The 17,596-nt window shown below is 39.0% G+C and overlaps 2 protein-coding genes across 2 annotated transcripts; both read left to right on the forward strand.

Annotated features, from left to right (window-relative positions):
- The first annotated feature begins 2,531 nt into the window (after positions 1-2,531).
- Positions 2,532-9,278, forward strand: peds1 (plasmanylethanolamine desaturase 1). The gene is made up of 6 exons (XM_056384048.1): positions 2,532-2,746; positions 4,232-4,351; positions 4,508-4,599; positions 4,763-4,907; positions 5,054-5,266; positions 5,373-9,278. The coding sequence occupies exons 1-6, from the start codon at positions 2,611-2,613 to the stop codon at positions 5,492-5,494; spliced, it is 828 nt and encodes a 275-aa protein (XP_056240023.1). The 5' UTR covers positions 2,532-2,610; the 3' UTR covers positions 5,495-9,278.
- A 900-nt stretch (positions 9,279-10,178) lies between these two features.
- ube2v1 (ubiquitin-conjugating enzyme E2 variant 1) lies at positions 10,179-14,223 on the forward strand. Its single transcript, XM_056384049.1, has 4 exons — positions 10,179-10,284; positions 11,295-11,443; positions 12,179-12,304; positions 13,549-14,223. Exons 1-4 carry the CDS (start codon positions 10,263-10,265, stop codon positions 13,693-13,695), a joined length of 444 nt encoding a protein of 147 aa, XP_056240024.1. The 5' UTR covers positions 10,179-10,262; the 3' UTR covers positions 13,696-14,223.
- Positions 14,224-17,596: the final 3,373 nt, after the last annotated feature.

Here is a 17,596-nt window from a genome sequence, read left to right on the forward strand (position 1 = left end):
TGTCTCGTGGGGGGGTTTTATTACATGCGAGGGGCGGGGCTTAGCTGGGCAGGTGTGTAACGCACAGCGAGGAGCCAACCGGACAACCTGTGCTGCTCTTACAGGACCTTTCCCCACAATCAATTATTTGTATTTGGACATAATAAAAAAAAAAAGTGACTGAGTCTGTTTTCTCGTAAGGCATCGTTACGGTCAGCTGTGGCAAAGACTTTGGTTTTCAGCAGCAGGATGAAGAGGAAACATGCCTTAGTGGCTTTCACTGATTTATCATAAAAAGGAAACTGAGGCAACTGGCATGAAAAATAAAAACTGAAAATACAAACCAACGGACAAACAAACACTCAACCCAGAGCACACCAAACAACATCTGAATACTTAAACCCAGTATTTGTTGACACGACGTCAATTCACGCCCTCTACAGTCGAAATCTCATCATCTAGAAGACAATCATGGAAAAATCCTATTCACTCAGTGGCAACTTGTTTACCATTTACTGACTTCATGCGTAATAACCTCAGAACAGCGATGCTTGTGACAGCCGCCCTGGACGCATCTCCAGACAGCTGTTTCCCCACAGCATTTACACAGACTAGTTGAAACCAGTCTCTGTGTGCTGCATGAGGGTTGGTGTTTGGTCAAAATCTAGTTAGCTTGGTTTTCTATAGGCTATATGTCATGACTTTTGACAATACATTTGATAGTAAACAGCCCAAAAACAAGTAACCGGACACAGTGACTTCACTCAGGTGCCATGAACAGGTGCTCAGGAGGTGTGGTGAGTTTAAATGCGCTCAGTCATCTCCTAACTTGACTCTTTGCTCTATACTGTGGACCTATAGTACAATTTGTGATCAGAACTGAATGCTTTGGATTTAATATGAAGTCCTACTGCCATCTTGTGGTGAACTGTAAAAATGTACATAAACGACATCAGTCACAGAGTCAATGTAATCTAAAATGTTTAGGATGTGTATCTCTCCATAAAGTGTTTCACTGGTGTTGGGGCCAAAAAGCCTTTTTTGTTTGGGTGTGTCTTCAACGCATCTCTTGGTTTCCCAGAATCACACACTGTCCAGCACATGCATAGCTTCTAGTATGCTTCATTTTATGACTCATTAGAATTTGTGGCTTTCCTGGGAATTTCAGCGGTATTATTTTTTCCTTTTTTGTTTGGATTAACAGCAGTTAGGCTACATTACAATGGTGACTCCGTAGATAGGACGTAAACAAGGCTGGATTAACAAATTAGGAGGCCCTAAGGTAATAACAGCACCAGGTTTTCCAAATAATAAAGGTCTTAATTGAGAAAAGATTCTCACACAAAGTTGCTCTACAAAATTGGGTCACAAGATAATCAATTAGCACAACATGAACTTTTTAACCTGGGTGTCAATTACCTGCTTTGCCTGGTTGGTGTTGTGTGGTTGTGTCTAGCTTTGGACACATGTTTTGAAGTACTCAGATCCTTTACTTAAGTAAAAATAAAAATATCACAATGTTTAATTTACTCCAGCACAAGTCAAAGCCCTGTAAAGAATAAATACTCATTATGTAGCATGGCCCCATTCACATTGTCAGAGTATTAAAATGCTCGCAGAGTAAATCATCAGTTCTTGTAACCAATAATACAGTGTACACTCTGACAAAGGCCTAATATGTACTTTCAACTCTGATACCTTTATCTACATCATGGTGGAAGAAGTATTTAACAATATCACAGTGTAGAAATACTCTGTTACAAGTAAAATGCATGCATTCAAAATTTTCCTTGACTAAACCTATAAAACAATTAGCAACAAAATATAGCTAAAGTACAAGGAAAGTACTCATTAGGCAGAATTAGTACAATACAAGTAGTATAATATTTGTCTCCAAAATGCAGTAGGACTGAAATATAAAGTACCATTGTACATTGTACATTGTACTTAAGTAGGCCTACAGCACTTGAGTAAATGTACTTAGTTATTGTACATTTTGCTAACAATACTTATGTACTTTACTTGAGTAAAATTATGAATGAAGGGCATTAGGCTACTTGTAATGGAATAGTTTTATGTTGAGGTTTTGCTAATTTTACTTAAAATGATCCTGTTTAACTTTTTCTAAATAGCAGCAACTGTGGCAAAAAGGGGAACTTGTTAAAAGTAACGAGAAAGGGGCGTGTTATGACTTTTTTTAATAGTTACAAAAATTTAAATACGTCATTCTTCACTACTACCTCCAGTATTTAACACCTAACCTGATTATATGTTGTCAACATTTGGGTGTTTTCTAGCTACAGCAGAAGTTGTCGCTGTAACACATACCTCGGTGTTTAACGTGCTTTACGTGTCATGTAAGCACCGACAGCCCCATCTACCGTACAACAGAGGGCTGAGAGCAGACAGGACGGGTGGGGTCGGGAAATGCGGTCTTTCCCCTCGCAACTCCTATTGGTCACTCGGCTGTCTGTGTAACATTTTTTAATCCGGTGATTGGTTGAAGCACTCATCGACTTGCTCCTGATTGGTCGAAATCATTACGTTGTCTGTGGGCTGAGAAAGTTGATGATTCCGTTGGTTCCTGGCTGTGAGTAGAGAGACTGAAGGGGCTGGGCCCACAGGGAAGAAATGGCGAGAATGGTTAACCAGAACGGGTGTGGAGTGGAAACACAGAACCCGGAGCCGCAGGGACCGGGCCGGGGAGCGGCTAGATGGGGTCCACAACACGCCGGTGCCCGAGAACTGGCCACTTTGTACTCGCCAGGTGAGTCGATCCCCTCAGCAGCTCCGTCTTATGGGCTTGTTCCCCCGGTTCAAGTGTCCACGAGTGATGTGACATAACGACTGGCTGTATATAGTTACCAATTATCAAACTGAAAAAAAACTCCTAAAATAAGACAACACCGGTTTGTCTTGAGCCGCCACAGTTGAATGACACCGAGCAACCAGCCACAGTTCTGGGCTTGTTACAATCACAGTGCCGTTGTTGTTGTTGTTACACAATAAGAATCATGTGAAATTGGTTGAAGTCGTGATTGAGTCGTACTTGTCCTGTGACATTTCGAGCATTAGACAGAGGTTAGAAGAATCCACTGCTTCTGCTTTAGGCTCAAGAAGCCTCGTTTGTCCACGGAGCTGCTTTGACCTTTCATAACAGTGCTGTTGCTAAGTCAGCCCGTGGACTGTAACTCAGAGAGCAGAGCATAACCAAAAACTCCTGGTCGAAATAGTTGTGAGGTCTTGGCCATTCCTCTGAGCCAGTCCTCCCACTATCACTCCTGCCATTTGAACTTGACCACAAAGAAGTGAATGGCCTTCCCACCCATTGTACAAATACTTGATGCCTTTTGAGTTGCACATATTTAGTTGAGGACCTCAGTGGCATGGACGGATTATGAGAACCCCCCCCCCCCCCCCCCCCCCAATAAGAAGGACCCCTTTGACTTGTGTCTCTTTATGGTCATGTTGCATCTCTAGCCTCTTTCTGTTTTTTGTTTTGTTTTTTTGCATCTCTTAATTGTTGTTTTATTTTTTTTTATATATATATACTCTTGTATTTAAATACTCGTGGTCATTTTGTTTCTGTTTCTTGTTTTGTTTGTTTGTTTTGTTTATTTTGTCTCTTTGTGGACTTTTGAGTGTCTTTGCAGTTGTTTTGCCTCTCTTTGGCACGTTTTGCTTTTTTTGTGGACATTTTGTGCCCTTCACCTGAGTTCTATGACTTTAAGGAAACAAATATTTACAGTCACTTCAAACAGAAGCACAGGCCCAGGGACCGAGGAGGTCAGGGGACCCCTGGGCCCGATGTGCCCATTCAGTAATACGTTTATGCTTACAAGGATCTGAATCTGATAGCTTTGTCTGTATGATGGTCAGACTTTTACCTGCTGGAGGGTTTTCTGTTAGAGATTGCAGCCGTCTTTGAGCTACAAGATGTGGACAGGTATTTCAAGCCCAGCTGCTCAGCATTGTCATGTAACTAGCAAAGTGCAGAGGAATGTGTCCTCACTGAATGTCTTTGTCGTAACGAAGCATCTGATACTTAATCATGCTGACTAGTTTACTAAACCTTGGACATTTTAGTTCTGATTATGTCACGTCAAGTAAAAGGGCTGTGGACCAGAGACGTAATATGACTGATAATCTTATCAGGAAACTCATGTTTCCAAATCCACCCTGATAAGAATGAACAGTACGCTCTTGTGCTCTAGTTGTACTAATATGTATGCTATGTATGTTTTTCTTTAAGGCAAAAGATGTCAAGAATGGATAAGTGTTCTCTTCTGCTTCTCTCTCATGGCCTTCAATTTCATTCACCTCCTTGCCAATTTCCACCTGGGGCATTTGTGGTACATTCTGTTGGGCATTGGTAAGTGCCAACTGAAAAATTATATAATGTCCTGATGTTGATTAGTTCTATTGTTATTTTTCAGAGCTGCAATCCAAACAAGTGTTGGCTGTTCTCTTTTAATTTGAATGATTTCCTCGTCTTTTTTTCTGTTCTACTTTCCTCATTCATGTTCAGTGGCAGGAATACTCACCGCAGACTTTGCGTCAGGACTTGTTCACTGGGGGGCTGACACGTGGGGATCAGTGGATCTACCCATCTTTGGAAAGGTAAGGTATCCATGAGTCAGTTTCTCATTCTTTTTTCCAAAACTAAAATCCATTGTTTGTTCTCTAAACAATCTGCTTTTGAAAAGAACCAGAATTTTTTCCTGCATTCACAATGTGTATGTCTTGTTTTTCACCCAACTGTACCATCTGATCCATCCTGCAGGCCTTTATACGACCATTTAGAGAGCACCACATCGACCCCACAGCCATCACCCGTCACGACTTCATTGAGACCAATGGTGACAACTGCATGCTGACCATAGTCCCTCTAGCAAACATGGCCTTCAACTTCCTCACCCTCTCCCCTGGTGAGTTTTATATCAACAAACCAAGCCTGACATTTTCTTCTACATGAAAATCCTGTAATCTGATCTAAAGTGTTATTTTAAAAACAACCCGGTGGAGGACAAACAAGTTTCTGTCTCACCTTGTTTCTGTCTTTTTTTATTTTCAGCTGAGATTTACCATATCTACCCCTGGTACTGCTACTTGTTTGCACTAGCCATCTTTGTGACCCTTACCAACCAGATTCACAAGTGGTCGCACACGTACTTTGGCCTACCTCGTTGGGTCGTGCTCCTACAGGACTGCCACATCATCCTTCCCCGCAAGCACCACCGCATCCATCATGTCTCCCCCCATGAGACGTACTTCTGCATCACTACAGGTTGGTCTGTTACTTCTTTATGGGGAAATAAAGAATCAGCCTGGTTGTTTTGAAGATGAAAGGGATGAGAGTCAGGCAGATTTGTCACTGAGCTTTGTGTCTCCAGGTTGGCTGAACTACCCACTGGAGAAGCTGGGTTTTTGGAGGAACCTGGAGGATCTTATCCAGGGTGTGACAGGAGAGAAGCCCAGGGCGGACGACCTGAAATGGGCTCAGAAAGTCAAGTAACACTGCAGGCTAACTGCACCCTACCTCAGAAGACGCTGGCTCCGTCCAGGCTTCTCATCCCCTTTTTTGCCTCACTTAAACTGTAATCCATTGGAAGGAAAACTAACAAACAGTTTCTGATGCCATAGCTTTAAGTCTTGCACATTTTGTCTGTTTTTCAAGAGGAGGGCTTTGTTGGAATTTTTCATTACTCAGTCACTCACTCACTCAGTCACTCACTCACTCACTCACTCACTCACTCACTCACTCACTCACTCACTCACTCACTCACTCACTAACGGAGATCATCATTTCAAATTGCAATATATCCGTAACTCTCCGTATGTCTAACACAGCTCATCACTTTTTTTGAGGTTATTTACAAAGCCTGTTACTAAGAAGGTTTGGTCAGATGCATAATTTTAAAATCGCCGAACAAGGAGATGAAAAGATTCCCCTTACGTCAGAAAATTCAAACGATTCAAAGAAAGAATACTTGAAAGCGTGAACACTCAATTTTTTTTCTCCTCCAGAGTCACAGCTGCTCATTTCAAGAGTCGATAAATCACGTTATATTTAGCACTGCTTTATTTCTTCTGTATCAGTCTTTTCATCTCCACCTTATCAAGGGTCTACTTGATGTGCAAGTAATAAAATTGGATTTAGGCTATGGTAGGTAGGAGGGCTGGGGTGACGTAGGATTTTAGGAAGCTCTACCAATGTTGATAGCTAAAGAACAAATCGGTTAATTATTGTTACATTTGTTAACTGTTCTTTAAAGAGAGGTGATGAGAAGAAGTGTTGTTTTTTTTTTCCAGTGCTAACCAGCGCCTGTTATTGATTCTAGTAACTTGCTACAAATCAAAATGCAGCCATATTTAATAGTTTAGTTATGAGTTTGTCAATCCTAGATAATGACTACAGTTACAGTGCTACTTTACAACCAAACTTGTCCCAGCAGGATGATAAATGACAGGTCAGACGGCTCATAAAACACGTTTTAAAATGAACAAACCAAAAAGAATAAAAAACCAAATTATTGCTGTCAGATCCTGAGCTGGCATTTTTATTACAATTTGTTATTTTCTGGCCATTGAAACTGCAAACATGCAGGATGAGAAATGTTCAGGCTAAGTGGAGATTTGATTTGAAAAATCACATGCGCGTAACTGTAGTCAGTATTGATCGATAGAAAATCTGGGCAAATATACATATATCATTACTGTTGTTCTGCTCAATTGTTCTGGACCTACTATAAGTAGTCTTTTCAGATGATCACTGTGTCCACTGTGAAAAGCATTTTTACGTTTTGCCTCCTGGTAAACAGACAGCTCTGCAGGAAAGGGGCACATGCAGTTTTGTCAAGCTGCCTTACACTCACCGTAAATGCAGTTCTTGTGTCTTTCTTTTGTTCTGTTTTTATTTGCAGCACTTCCTCGTGTCGTTGCAAAGGAAATTCCGTCTTTCTGGGATCTGTGTCTCACTTAATCAGTCACAGATACTCCAAAGTTATGTGCCAACTGTATGTTACATTGTTTTCACTCTTCACATCTTTGCTACTCGTTTGTAATGTGGGAAGGAACTGGCAGTTTCAGAGCGTAACATTCCCCGTGAGTAATGTTGCCGCAGCGTACCGTCTTGGTAACTGTGACAAGTTGACTTGGTGATGTTACAAGGGCTTCAGTGAAGGCTGACGATCCAGGAATTTCTTCACTCCTATAGATGAGATTATGTAATTAATTAATTGGTCGAGAGTTTTTTAAATGCTTTAGTCAGTAATTTGTAAATGTATTGTACAGCAAATAACTATGCAGTGTAATAAGAGGCCATTAACTATACGTCTTAACTCACTTGATTAGGTTAAAAATGCCTTTCTTTTTTAATTGTTTACGCATATTTACTTAGTTGGAAAACTGGAGCTCAAAAAAATTAGCTACTTAATGAACTGCATGACAAAATTACTTTTACTAGTGAAGATGTCACAGACGTAAGAATGCGTGCATGCATAGAGCATGTTGGCTTGTGCAAGCAATATACTGGGTCACCAGCTTTCCTTTGAGTTTGTGTAAAGCAGACACTGACCAGGGAGGATTGTGCTCATTCCTGATGAAATTAATTGTACCTTGTTCAAAAGATGACCCCCAAACTTTGACCAAATGGTCCCAGGTTTGAGCTACCAAAATGTTATCTTCATTCCGAGGAAATCCTGGCAAAGGTTTTAGGGTTTAAATGGGAGACCCTAACCTTGCTGTTCAGTTGGGCTAACCAGGCTGAAGGCTTAATGATTAAGCTTTTGGTCTTATACTCCAAGTAGATCATTTAAATATACCTATAGTTCACTTTGAAACCAAAATTATGTTTTATATTATGTAATATTCCAGTTGTTGAATCCTTCATACTTGATTATATAAAATTATTCACCATAGGTCAACAGCAGACGTACACAGTACACAGTTTGCATAGTGCTTGTAGAGTATTGTGAGGAGCAATTCTGTGTGCGCTAGGTGGTGTAATGTATGTTGGTAAATGGATGGCGTTATGTGTCACTGCATCAAAGTTTAAAGCCTGCATATAAGTTCTACTCCTGTAGGTCTTTTTTGATCAGTATCAGTATTCTTGGGGCACCACTGACTGCAATCAGTAGACACATTTGAACTTTGACACACAACTTATTTTCTAAATAGGACTTTTTGCATCGGCCCCTCTGGATGTTTCGGCGCTTCAGTAAATTGCTTTTTGTGGTAATATAAAAGTAATGACAAATTTAAGGACGTTTTGTGTTTTTGTAATACTGAAAAATAGGACAAGCTAAGGGTAATGCTTAGAAATACTAGACATGACATGCCATAATTAGTTTGGAGACAAAACTGACAACCTTACACAAAAACTATATGGTGAACTCAGAAGGAACCCATACCATAATAACCTTTGCGTAGAGACAGACTTCCTATAATTGCTATTTATAGCTGTTGTAGTTGAGAGTCTGGTTTTTGAGTATGGATCTAACATGTATTGACTTATGTTTCATTCTTATTCTCCAGATGATCTCAGGATTGTGGTTAAGGTGATTAAAGTAGTTTAGTATGAATTTGTAAAAAAATAAAATCACAAAACAAAACACTCCATTAGTGAAGTTAAGGCCGTTATTTAATAGATAGATCAAAGTTGTTTAAATCACTTATTTCTATCAAATTTTGTTTGTTGGCCATAGTAGCCGAATGATTTTTTAAAAATGCAATATAGGTTCTGTTGTAGCCATATCAGTTCAGTTAACTTGGCCTCTTGTTATTGAGGTAGAATTTGTGATCAAGCTGTGTTTGGTTTTTTCTGCTTAAAGGCAATGGGCTTTCATTAGTGGATTCGAAGGGTATTTTGTGACAATGTGTGGTTAACTAAATTTTTTCCCACTGGAAACAATTTTGTGGAAACAAATGAACTTGTTAGTAAGTGGGGTGGGCAGTTGTTGGTATGTTTGACATGATATGTTATAATTGCTTTTGTATTGATCCTTGGACTTTTTATTCAATTGCCTTATCCTCTCCTTAATTGATTTACTGTAAATCTTGCCAGCGATATGGGAAAACACTTCATTGACTGACTTTAAATTGCCCTTCACTTGCCTCTCACTTCTTCTGAGGCAAGACCCATATGGATGTTGTAGTTGGTTATATATGCTGGTGGTGATGGAGTTTTAGATATCAGAATAATGCCTTGATGCCTTTTTGTTGTCTTCCATGTTGGAGACTTACAATGTATATATTAAACTGTATTTATAAATAAACTAAATAAAAACAGTTGATAATTACCGCTTCATTCTCTGATACATTTCTTTCTTTCTTGGCTGTGTTTTAAAGATGTTGTAGCTGGATAATTAAGCTTCACAATCTTAATATTGTTACATTCCTCTTTCTCTGCCTGCATAATCTTACTCTATTGTGGGTCTACAGTCAGAGCAAAGAAGGTATTTTGACATGTCACAGCAAGAAAAGCACAGATGGTGATGATAAAACTGAATAACAGAGCCATATTATTAATAGCACTTGTTCTTTTCTTACGATAACAAATCAAAATGTTTGGGCTTTTAAGAAATGCTCTAGTGCCTGCTGGAAAGGCCTCTATCAGGCCTATAAGGCTGGTGATATTCAATATTTTTATTTGATTCAACAAATGCCCTAAAAAAGACGAAACCCAAAATTGTTAGTGCATCTTTCAATACATTTCTACATCCCTACCATGTTTGTGGAGCTCCAGCCCAAGCTGGCTCCTACTGAAAATTTAAATCTTAAAAAAAAATTGTAGTACACATTGTAGTAAAGTCAAAACACTCAAACAGGAGTGTTAATGTACTACTACAGGTGTAGTAAGCATTTGCTGAGAACCATTTAGTGAGTATTTCTGGCAGCAGGATGGTGTAAGTATCACGATAAACTACAGTGCCCGTGTTTATAGTAATAAAGGAACATGTCATGTAGTTCAACAGGGAGGTGTTTTAATAGCTTTTTGACAACAATGAAGCTCTATGGCTCAGAAGAACAAGATACATCAGGTTTTGGCTACACAGGCAATACTTGTTGGTGAATTCGTCTCGTTATTATATTTGGTCTGTATTGGAATTTTGCAGAAAAATATGCAATATATAGAAAGTTATGTTCTAAATGGCCACGTATTGTCTGTCAGACTATTGGCCAGAAAACAACAAAGGAAGCGACGCTTTGCGTTTCTTCCGCGCGCACGCACCGTTGGCTACAATGGCAAAGCTACGTGCGCGCTCTCGCTGTGTAGCGACAAGATGGCGGTCGCCGCCGGATCAGGTAAATGTTCGAGAGAAATAAATCATAATTAAAAGCTGTCGTTAAATAATCGGTTCAATGAATTCTCGCGATCTAGCTATCAAGTTTCATAATGAGGTTGATTATCTACTGACGCACCCGCTCTGTGAAAAGATGCATGCTAACGCAAAGCTTAAGCCGCCGAAGAGAATGAATAGGAAGCCATGCTATTAGCTAAGCTAACGTAAGTTAAGGTGGATAAAAGGAAATGCAGTATGACTGCCGATAGAGGAATTTCATGTCGTTTAACGGCCGTGTGACAATTTAGCCCCAGCCATCCGCATATATAACATTGTGTAGCTTGTTTGCTTTCATTTAATAATGTGATTTCGTATGGTGACAGTCCTGCGCTGACGCTAGTGAGCCACACCACCGCCTCCCTAACGTCCGGGTTACGTTAGCTCATTTGCAGCATAAAATTGTTTACCGACTCCGAATACGGATGTGACACAAACCCAGTCATTTTCGTTAAATGTCATTAGTAAATGTTAGATGAATCATGATTCAGCCTTCGTGCATAATTATCAGTAGATTATTAAATGTCAACAATGACGGCACGTTTACTGAGATCACAGTCGCAGCTAATCAAGAAAACATGATCTAATATTGTGCTGAGTTTCAGTGAGGGCTCTCTTAGCTTGATTGCTGCATCAGCCGGCAGTGTGACTGTGAGTGTTTGCATGGCTCAGTTAACAGTGCAGCACCATCATATCTCACTGCAGAGGCCAAATGATGCAGCACCGTCGAAGCCACATGCTAAATTAAAGGAAATGACTAACGTCTGCCAATATCAAAGGGCTGATGAAAGCTGGTCGACTAAGGCGTTCCTTATATTACTCTGTGTGGGAGAGTCATGCCACAACCAGCTCATACCTTTATAACTGCAAGTCATTTCTCTGGCAAGATCGGTGGTACCTAAATCCACTTGTCATGTTGGAAATGTGCATATGTGAGTGTAACAGTCTTACTTTGGTGTGTTTGTCCACAAACAGCCGTTAAAGTTCCTCGCAATTTCCGGCTCCTAGAAGAGCTGGAGGAAGGCCAAAAAGGTGTGGGAGATGGGACAGTGAGCTGGGGTCTGGAGGATGATGAGGACATGACCTTAACACGATGGAGAGGGGTGATCCTTGGTCCTCCTAGGGTGAGTGGTGGTATTTTTTAAAACACTGCTCACTGCACAGTCATCATTAAAATGGTCAAGAAGTTAACAGACTGCCATGTAACCAGAAGGTCTCAGCTGTGCAGTGTCTTCTGACAGTGTACCAAGTTGTAGACATGCACTAGCTTCACACTGCTGTGAATGAGTACATCAGCTGAGTTATATCATTTAAAGCGGGCGCAAAGGGATGGAGTGTAATGAATGAAGTGGTGCACTAAAAGGTCTAAGTCATGGTAAAATATTACAACATATTGACAGGAAGCAACAGGTACTACATTACAAAGCACAGAATTAATTCCCTCTCGGATTTAGCATTGATTGTTTAAATGCTAACACTCTGAAAATGTTTCTTTTTGATTTGGTTCACTACCTTTTGAAGGGTAGATTAATACAACTGCAGCTCAGTATCCATCCGTAATGTATATTATTAGACCTCAGTACCTCAAAGACCTTTATAGGAGGAACGTGGATATTAACATTTGTCAGACTACAGCTGATTCAGCCATTTGGCGTCCTTTATCCAAACATATTTACTGTTCCTGTGGAACTGGTTAAAAATAAATAGTTAAATTTTTAATGGTCATAACCATGATTTGGATTGTTTTCTTCCATGAAGTTCACATTGATGGTATTGTTAAATTCACTGAACATTGTGTGCTGGGTGTTGATGTTTAGTGTGCCGTCCACTCACCTCTCCTCACTTGTCTCTGTCCACAGACAAGCTATGAAAACAGGATGTACAATCTGAAGGTTGAATGTGGGCCAGGATACCCAGAGTCACCACCGTTTGTCAGATTTGTGACAAAGATAAACTTGAATGGCGTGCACACCTCCAACGGTGTGGTAAGTAAATTGAAACCAGCTTTTACTGTAGATTGACTGATTGATTGCATGCCTTTGCTGTCTTTTTAAAATATATGATTGTCTTCTTGATCCTGTTCTTGCTACACCGATAAATGTATTTGGAGAAAGAATGGCATTTGGCTTATGTTAATTTTGTAATTAATAATTACATTACATTATTTAGGAGCATGTGAATGCAACACAAGGCATGTTTACACGTTAAAGTAGCATTTAAGAAATAGGGTTAGGGTTAAATTAAGGGAGCAACAAGTAAAGGAGTTTTTTTTTTTTAAAGTTTTTTTTGCATCCCTTTGTCATGCGCGCTCTGTGTACTGGTCATTCCAGATTGACAAGTTCCTTCAAGTGCATTCTTGAATCTTCTGACAACTAATGTAACCATTACATTAATTCTGGCACAAGATGTAGAGCAGTGTACAGTATGTGGTATGAGACATTCACACGAACAGTTTTTGTTTTTCTTTCCTTATTTGATTTGTCCTATTTTTTTTTTTTTTTTTCTTTTAGCTTAGTCATCTGTGAAGCACTTCAAACTGCACTAACCTGTATGAAAAGTGCAATGCAAATAACGTTTGAATGAATATGACCAAGATCAGACCGAGAAACGGCACCAGATCCACCAGAAGGAGCGGGTGTTAGGTTGCTTTCGCTCAAACTGTAGGATGTGTATCATTCTTGATTTAGGAACACAGAAAACATAATTTCATAAGGCAAACATGACACGCTTTTTCCTAGTAGGGCAGTGGAGAACATGCACTTGCTTTTTCCATTTCTTTGCAAGTGGTTGTGCTGCTTCCAAATGCGGCTACAAGCACCTATTTATTTTTTTCTGTTTTTTTAGTCTAATAATAATAAATTTAACGAGTGCCAACATTGTGTCCTGATGACTATGGAAAACACTTGAAATTTAATGAAGAAAGCTTTGCTTAAATATACCACAGATTGAACCAAATAGATACCATGTTTAAAAGCAGTTAGTCAGTTAGTTGGGGGATGAAGACAAAACCAAGGTGTGGACTCAAACAAAACAGTGTGAAAACTGATCTGAGATCTACACCATAAAATATCTTAAAATCCAACATTTTGGTCATTTAGAAAGGTGAAAGATAAGACTGATGATTTCTGTTGTGTCTAATGTACAGCGCAAATTGTCCTAAAAAAAAAACAATATGCAAGGGTTCATGGTGTTGCGTCACATGCATCCTTTCTTGTTCTCTGTCCCCCAGGTTGACATGCATGCGGTGACTGCACTGGCCAAGTGGCAGAACTCCTACAGCATCCGGATGGTGCTGCTGGAGCTGCGACGGCTCATGACGTGCAAGGAAAACATGAAGCTTCCTCAGCCACCCGAGGGCCAGATCTACACCAACTGAGCCCCTGCTACTTTTGCCTCCATCTTTTATCCTCCTTTCCACTCCTCTCCCCCAACTCTTCTGTTTTGCTTTCATCCCTTTATCCCCCATCATCCGCCATGTGACATTCCACCACCTGCCAACACCTTGGCTGAGCACACACAAAGACACTCAATCACACACACACACCCAAGTATACAATGACAGGTACATGCAGACACACACACACACACACACACACACACACACACACACACACACACACACACACACACACACACACACACACACACACACACACACACACACACACACAAATCTGTATACACACTTAATGAGCATTCATGAAAATCATTCCAGGCCCCCGGCCCCCTCTCCCTTTCCCATCACTGGAGCTCTGGGTGGACTCGATGTGACGAGGCAGGCGGAGTCCTCAGTCCACACCAGATATGATCATTCAAATACTGTACATCTAACTAATCTTTTTTTTATTATTATTTGTTAAAAAATGCAGATTGTACAATAACATAAATAATCTTATTGAGTGTACCTCTTTGTCTGTTGCCTTTTTGTAACATTGAAAACGGCCACTTAACATAATTGCACATAGTTCACTAGGCAGTTGGTTGCTGTAATCATCTCTCAAGGTTTACGTATAAAACCCCCACACCCAGAACACATTTAACTTGGCAAATAATGTGAAGAATGTCTTGTCATGTGGCCAGATGTTTAAAAAAAATATTTAAGTCAGTGTATGTTGACATGGGCTTGCACAAATTTTTTTTGTTTTTATCCCCCCCCCCCCGCCGCCGCCGCCCGCCGCCAACAACACCCTTATTAAATGCATGAATGCAGCTCAGCAAGGTGCCTGGAAGTGGTCACCTTAGTCACACATGGCTTTTTTTTCTCTTCTATGTAAGAATTGTCCAAAGTGAACGTTGTATCTATGCCACTATATCTGATCTTAATATGCATATTAGCATACCGGTAGTATGCATATCTGCTGTAGGTCTGCAGAAGTCCCAGTTAAACCATGCTTGAAAACAGAAGTGAAATCAGCTACCTCTTTTGGTCCTGTGTAACGTCAGGAGTTATCTGACTTGTGAAACTGTCTTTGCTACTTCATGTGACAATTTGTTTTTACTTTCTCCACTTCTTTCATAAATCTTCATGCTTTTCATGCATTTGTGTCGTTGTAGATCACTACAAGTGTTAGTGCTTTTGGGTTGCAAGAAAGTTTCGTGGAGCAGTTCTACATAATGTCTGGTCTTATGTACAGTGTTTATTTACATAACTTGAATGGCCCTAGCAAATTCAGGAGAAGCCTGATCCAAGCGCAGACCACTTAAAGGAAAAGTTCAACATTTCTGGGAAATGTTCACTTTCTTGCTGAGAGTTAAATAAGAAGATTGATTCCACTCTCATATCCATAAGCGGAATATGAGGCTAAAGCTAGCATGTGCTTAGCTTAGCATGAAAATGACCCAACATCTCTAAAGCTCAATAATTAGCCCCTCATATATTGTTTAATCTGTACAAAGTCACTGACCCTGCAAAGAAATGGTTCTAGTAGTTCTTGGAGATAGTTTTTTTTTTCATGTTACTCTTGGCAAGAAAGCGAATAAATACATTTCCTAAAGTGTCAAAACTATTTCTTAAAGATTTTACTCACAGTTAAGCTCTTACATGTTCAACATCACAGTTTGTGCTTATTGGTAAAACATCTTTGCGTGACATGTTAGTGGTCAGTTTTGTGCGGAGACAACTTATAAGCAGTGGTGTAAGAAGTCCTCAAATCCTTTACATGAGTAAAAGTAGCAGTGCCACAGTGTAGGAAATAATAAAGTTCATTCATTCAAAACTTTACTTAATTAAAAGTAGAAAAGTATTGGCATCAAAATATACCTAAAATACCAAAAGTAACAGTACTCATGCTTAATGCCCATTTCAGAATAATGTATATAATATTATTGTATTATAGTTATTGATGTATTAATGTGAACATCACTTTAATGTTGCAGCTGTTAAAGGTGGAGGTAAATTTAAATGCTTTATAAACTGCTGGCTAGCCTGTGCATTTGCCCCTGGCAACCAATTAAGTCTTCTTTTAATCTATAATATATCATGTTTTATTAATTGGTTAGTGTTTGTATTAAACTGAATCTAAGTAAAGCTTTAAAATAAATGTAGTAGAGTAAAAGGGACAATAGTTCCCTCTGAGATGTAGTTGAGCAGAAGTATATATTGATAAAATGGAAATACTCAAGTAGAACACAAGCATCTCAAAAGTATATTTAACTACAGTACCTGAGTAAATACCACCTACATTTAGTTAAATCTTTAATAAATGCTGCTGGTATACAGTGACCTTTTCTGTTTTATATCTACACTTTTTGACATGGATCAACAGAAAAGGCTTAAACCTGTAGTAATGTATTTATTTTTTGGCCACTTGGGGGCAGTGAACACAATTAAGCTGTAACTTTAAAACATTCCTGTTGGTAACAGCTCTGTTCTTGGTCTCTGCCAACTTCTGGGGGAAATATCTGGTTCTTCAGCACCTTAATGCTCCACTATGTCCACTAGCTAAACTGTGTCTGTCTGGTGATGAGAGGGTGGTGTTTACAGTGGGTTTATCAGAACGTTGTCTGTAAAAACAGCTGCAACCAGAAAGACAGCTATGAGAGCAGTGAGAAAGAAGGCAAGAAAACCAAAACATCTGACAGATGAGCAAAGGCCAAAGGGTTACAATCCATTCTTTTAATAAGATGTAGTTTGAATTGGAAACAGGAAAAAAAGATTAAGCATAAGATATGAATCTAGACATAATGATTCCTTACAGTGAGTTTATAATTCAACAAAGATAGCTTGTCCAACACAATATTGTCAAAAACCCACTAATAACTTAACCATGACTGAAACTCACAGAGCTGTTAAGGGTAGAATGCATTGTTAAACTACCAAATAAGGCCAACTTACGTTTCATTTACACAGTCGAAACTATGGAAGTCTTGAGGATCCACATGAGTTCAGCCAGCTTTCTATGTTCAAAGAGAGTTTGTCACAGTTGAGCTGGTTTGCTATGTAAATTCTGGGGCTCCACCCATACAGGAAGCAGTTAGGACAGGTAAAACAAGAAAATCCTTGCACTTCACTTTAGTGTTTCCATTTTCCGCTACGTTATACTTGTACTCAACTACATATCAGAGGGAGAATATTGTACTTTTTATTTCATTAAATTATTCTGATGTTTATAGTTACTTAATAAATTAAAAATTTATATATAAAGATATGATGAACTCATAAAATATGATTCATTGTCATAAATTAACTATGAAAAATAGTTCAAATTAGCTCCACCTTGACCAACTAACTACAATGCTACTTACTCATTATAGCATCAGTAATGATAATCTAATAACATATAGTTGAGCAACTTTCACAAAATGCATTTTCTGAGTACTTTTACTTTTTTCATATATACTATTTTAATATAGGCTAGTATAGTATATTATATATTTATGCTTTTGTATTTTTACTTAAGCAACATTTTATGTACAGAACTTTTTACATTGTGGTATTACTTCTTTTATTAAAGTAAAGCATCTGAATACTTTTTCTTCATCATCGAAATCATCTGTCAATCAATACATTTTCATGCACACTTGTCCCTGTTATGTCTTATTCTTGTTCAAATTATATTCAAATTATGATGTGGAACATAAACTGGTTAATATCTCTGTATGGTTCTAACATCATCATCAACATTGATGACCTATCAGGTCATCAATACGATAACTTGATAAGATAACGTTTCATGAGACAATATAATTTCCCCCCTTATTATACAACTTACAGTGCACACTGTAGGCCTGCATTAAAACAAATAAAGCAGTTAAGTTATAGTTTACAGTTGTCTTAT

Source organism: Seriola aureovittata, chromosome 9, assembly GCF_021018895.1.
Source record: "Seriola aureovittata isolate HTS-2021-v1 ecotype China chromosome 9, ASM2101889v1, whole genome shotgun sequence".
NCBI classification, from domain to species: Eukaryota; Metazoa; Chordata; class Actinopteri; order Carangiformes; family Carangidae; genus Seriola; species Seriola aureovittata.

Excerpts from the sequence above, each read along its gene's own strand:
- peds1 (XM_056384048.1), top strand. The coding sequence starts at position 2,611 with ATGGCGAGAATGGTTAACCAGAACGGGTGTGGAGTGGAAACACAGAAC. Across the intron at positions 4,352-4,507 it reads GTACATTCTGTTGGGCATTG|TGGCAGGAATACTCACCGCA; the intron begins GTAAGTGCCAAC and ends ATTCATGTTCAG. Across the intron at positions 5,267-5,372 it reads GTACTTCTGCATCACTACAG|GTTGGCTGAACTACCCACTG; the intron begins GTTGGTCTGTTA and ends TTGTGTCTCCAG.
- ube2v1 (XM_056384049.1), top strand. The coding sequence starts at position 10,263 with ATGGCGGTCGCCGCCGGATCAG. Across the intron at positions 10,285-11,294 it reads GGCGGTCGCCGCCGGATCAG|CCGTTAAAGTTCCTCGCAAT; the intron begins GTAAATGTTCGA and ends GTCCACAAACAG. Across the intron at positions 11,444-12,178 it reads TGATCCTTGGTCCTCCTAGG|ACAAGCTATGAAAACAGGAT; the intron begins GTGAGTGGTGGT and ends CTCTGTCCACAG.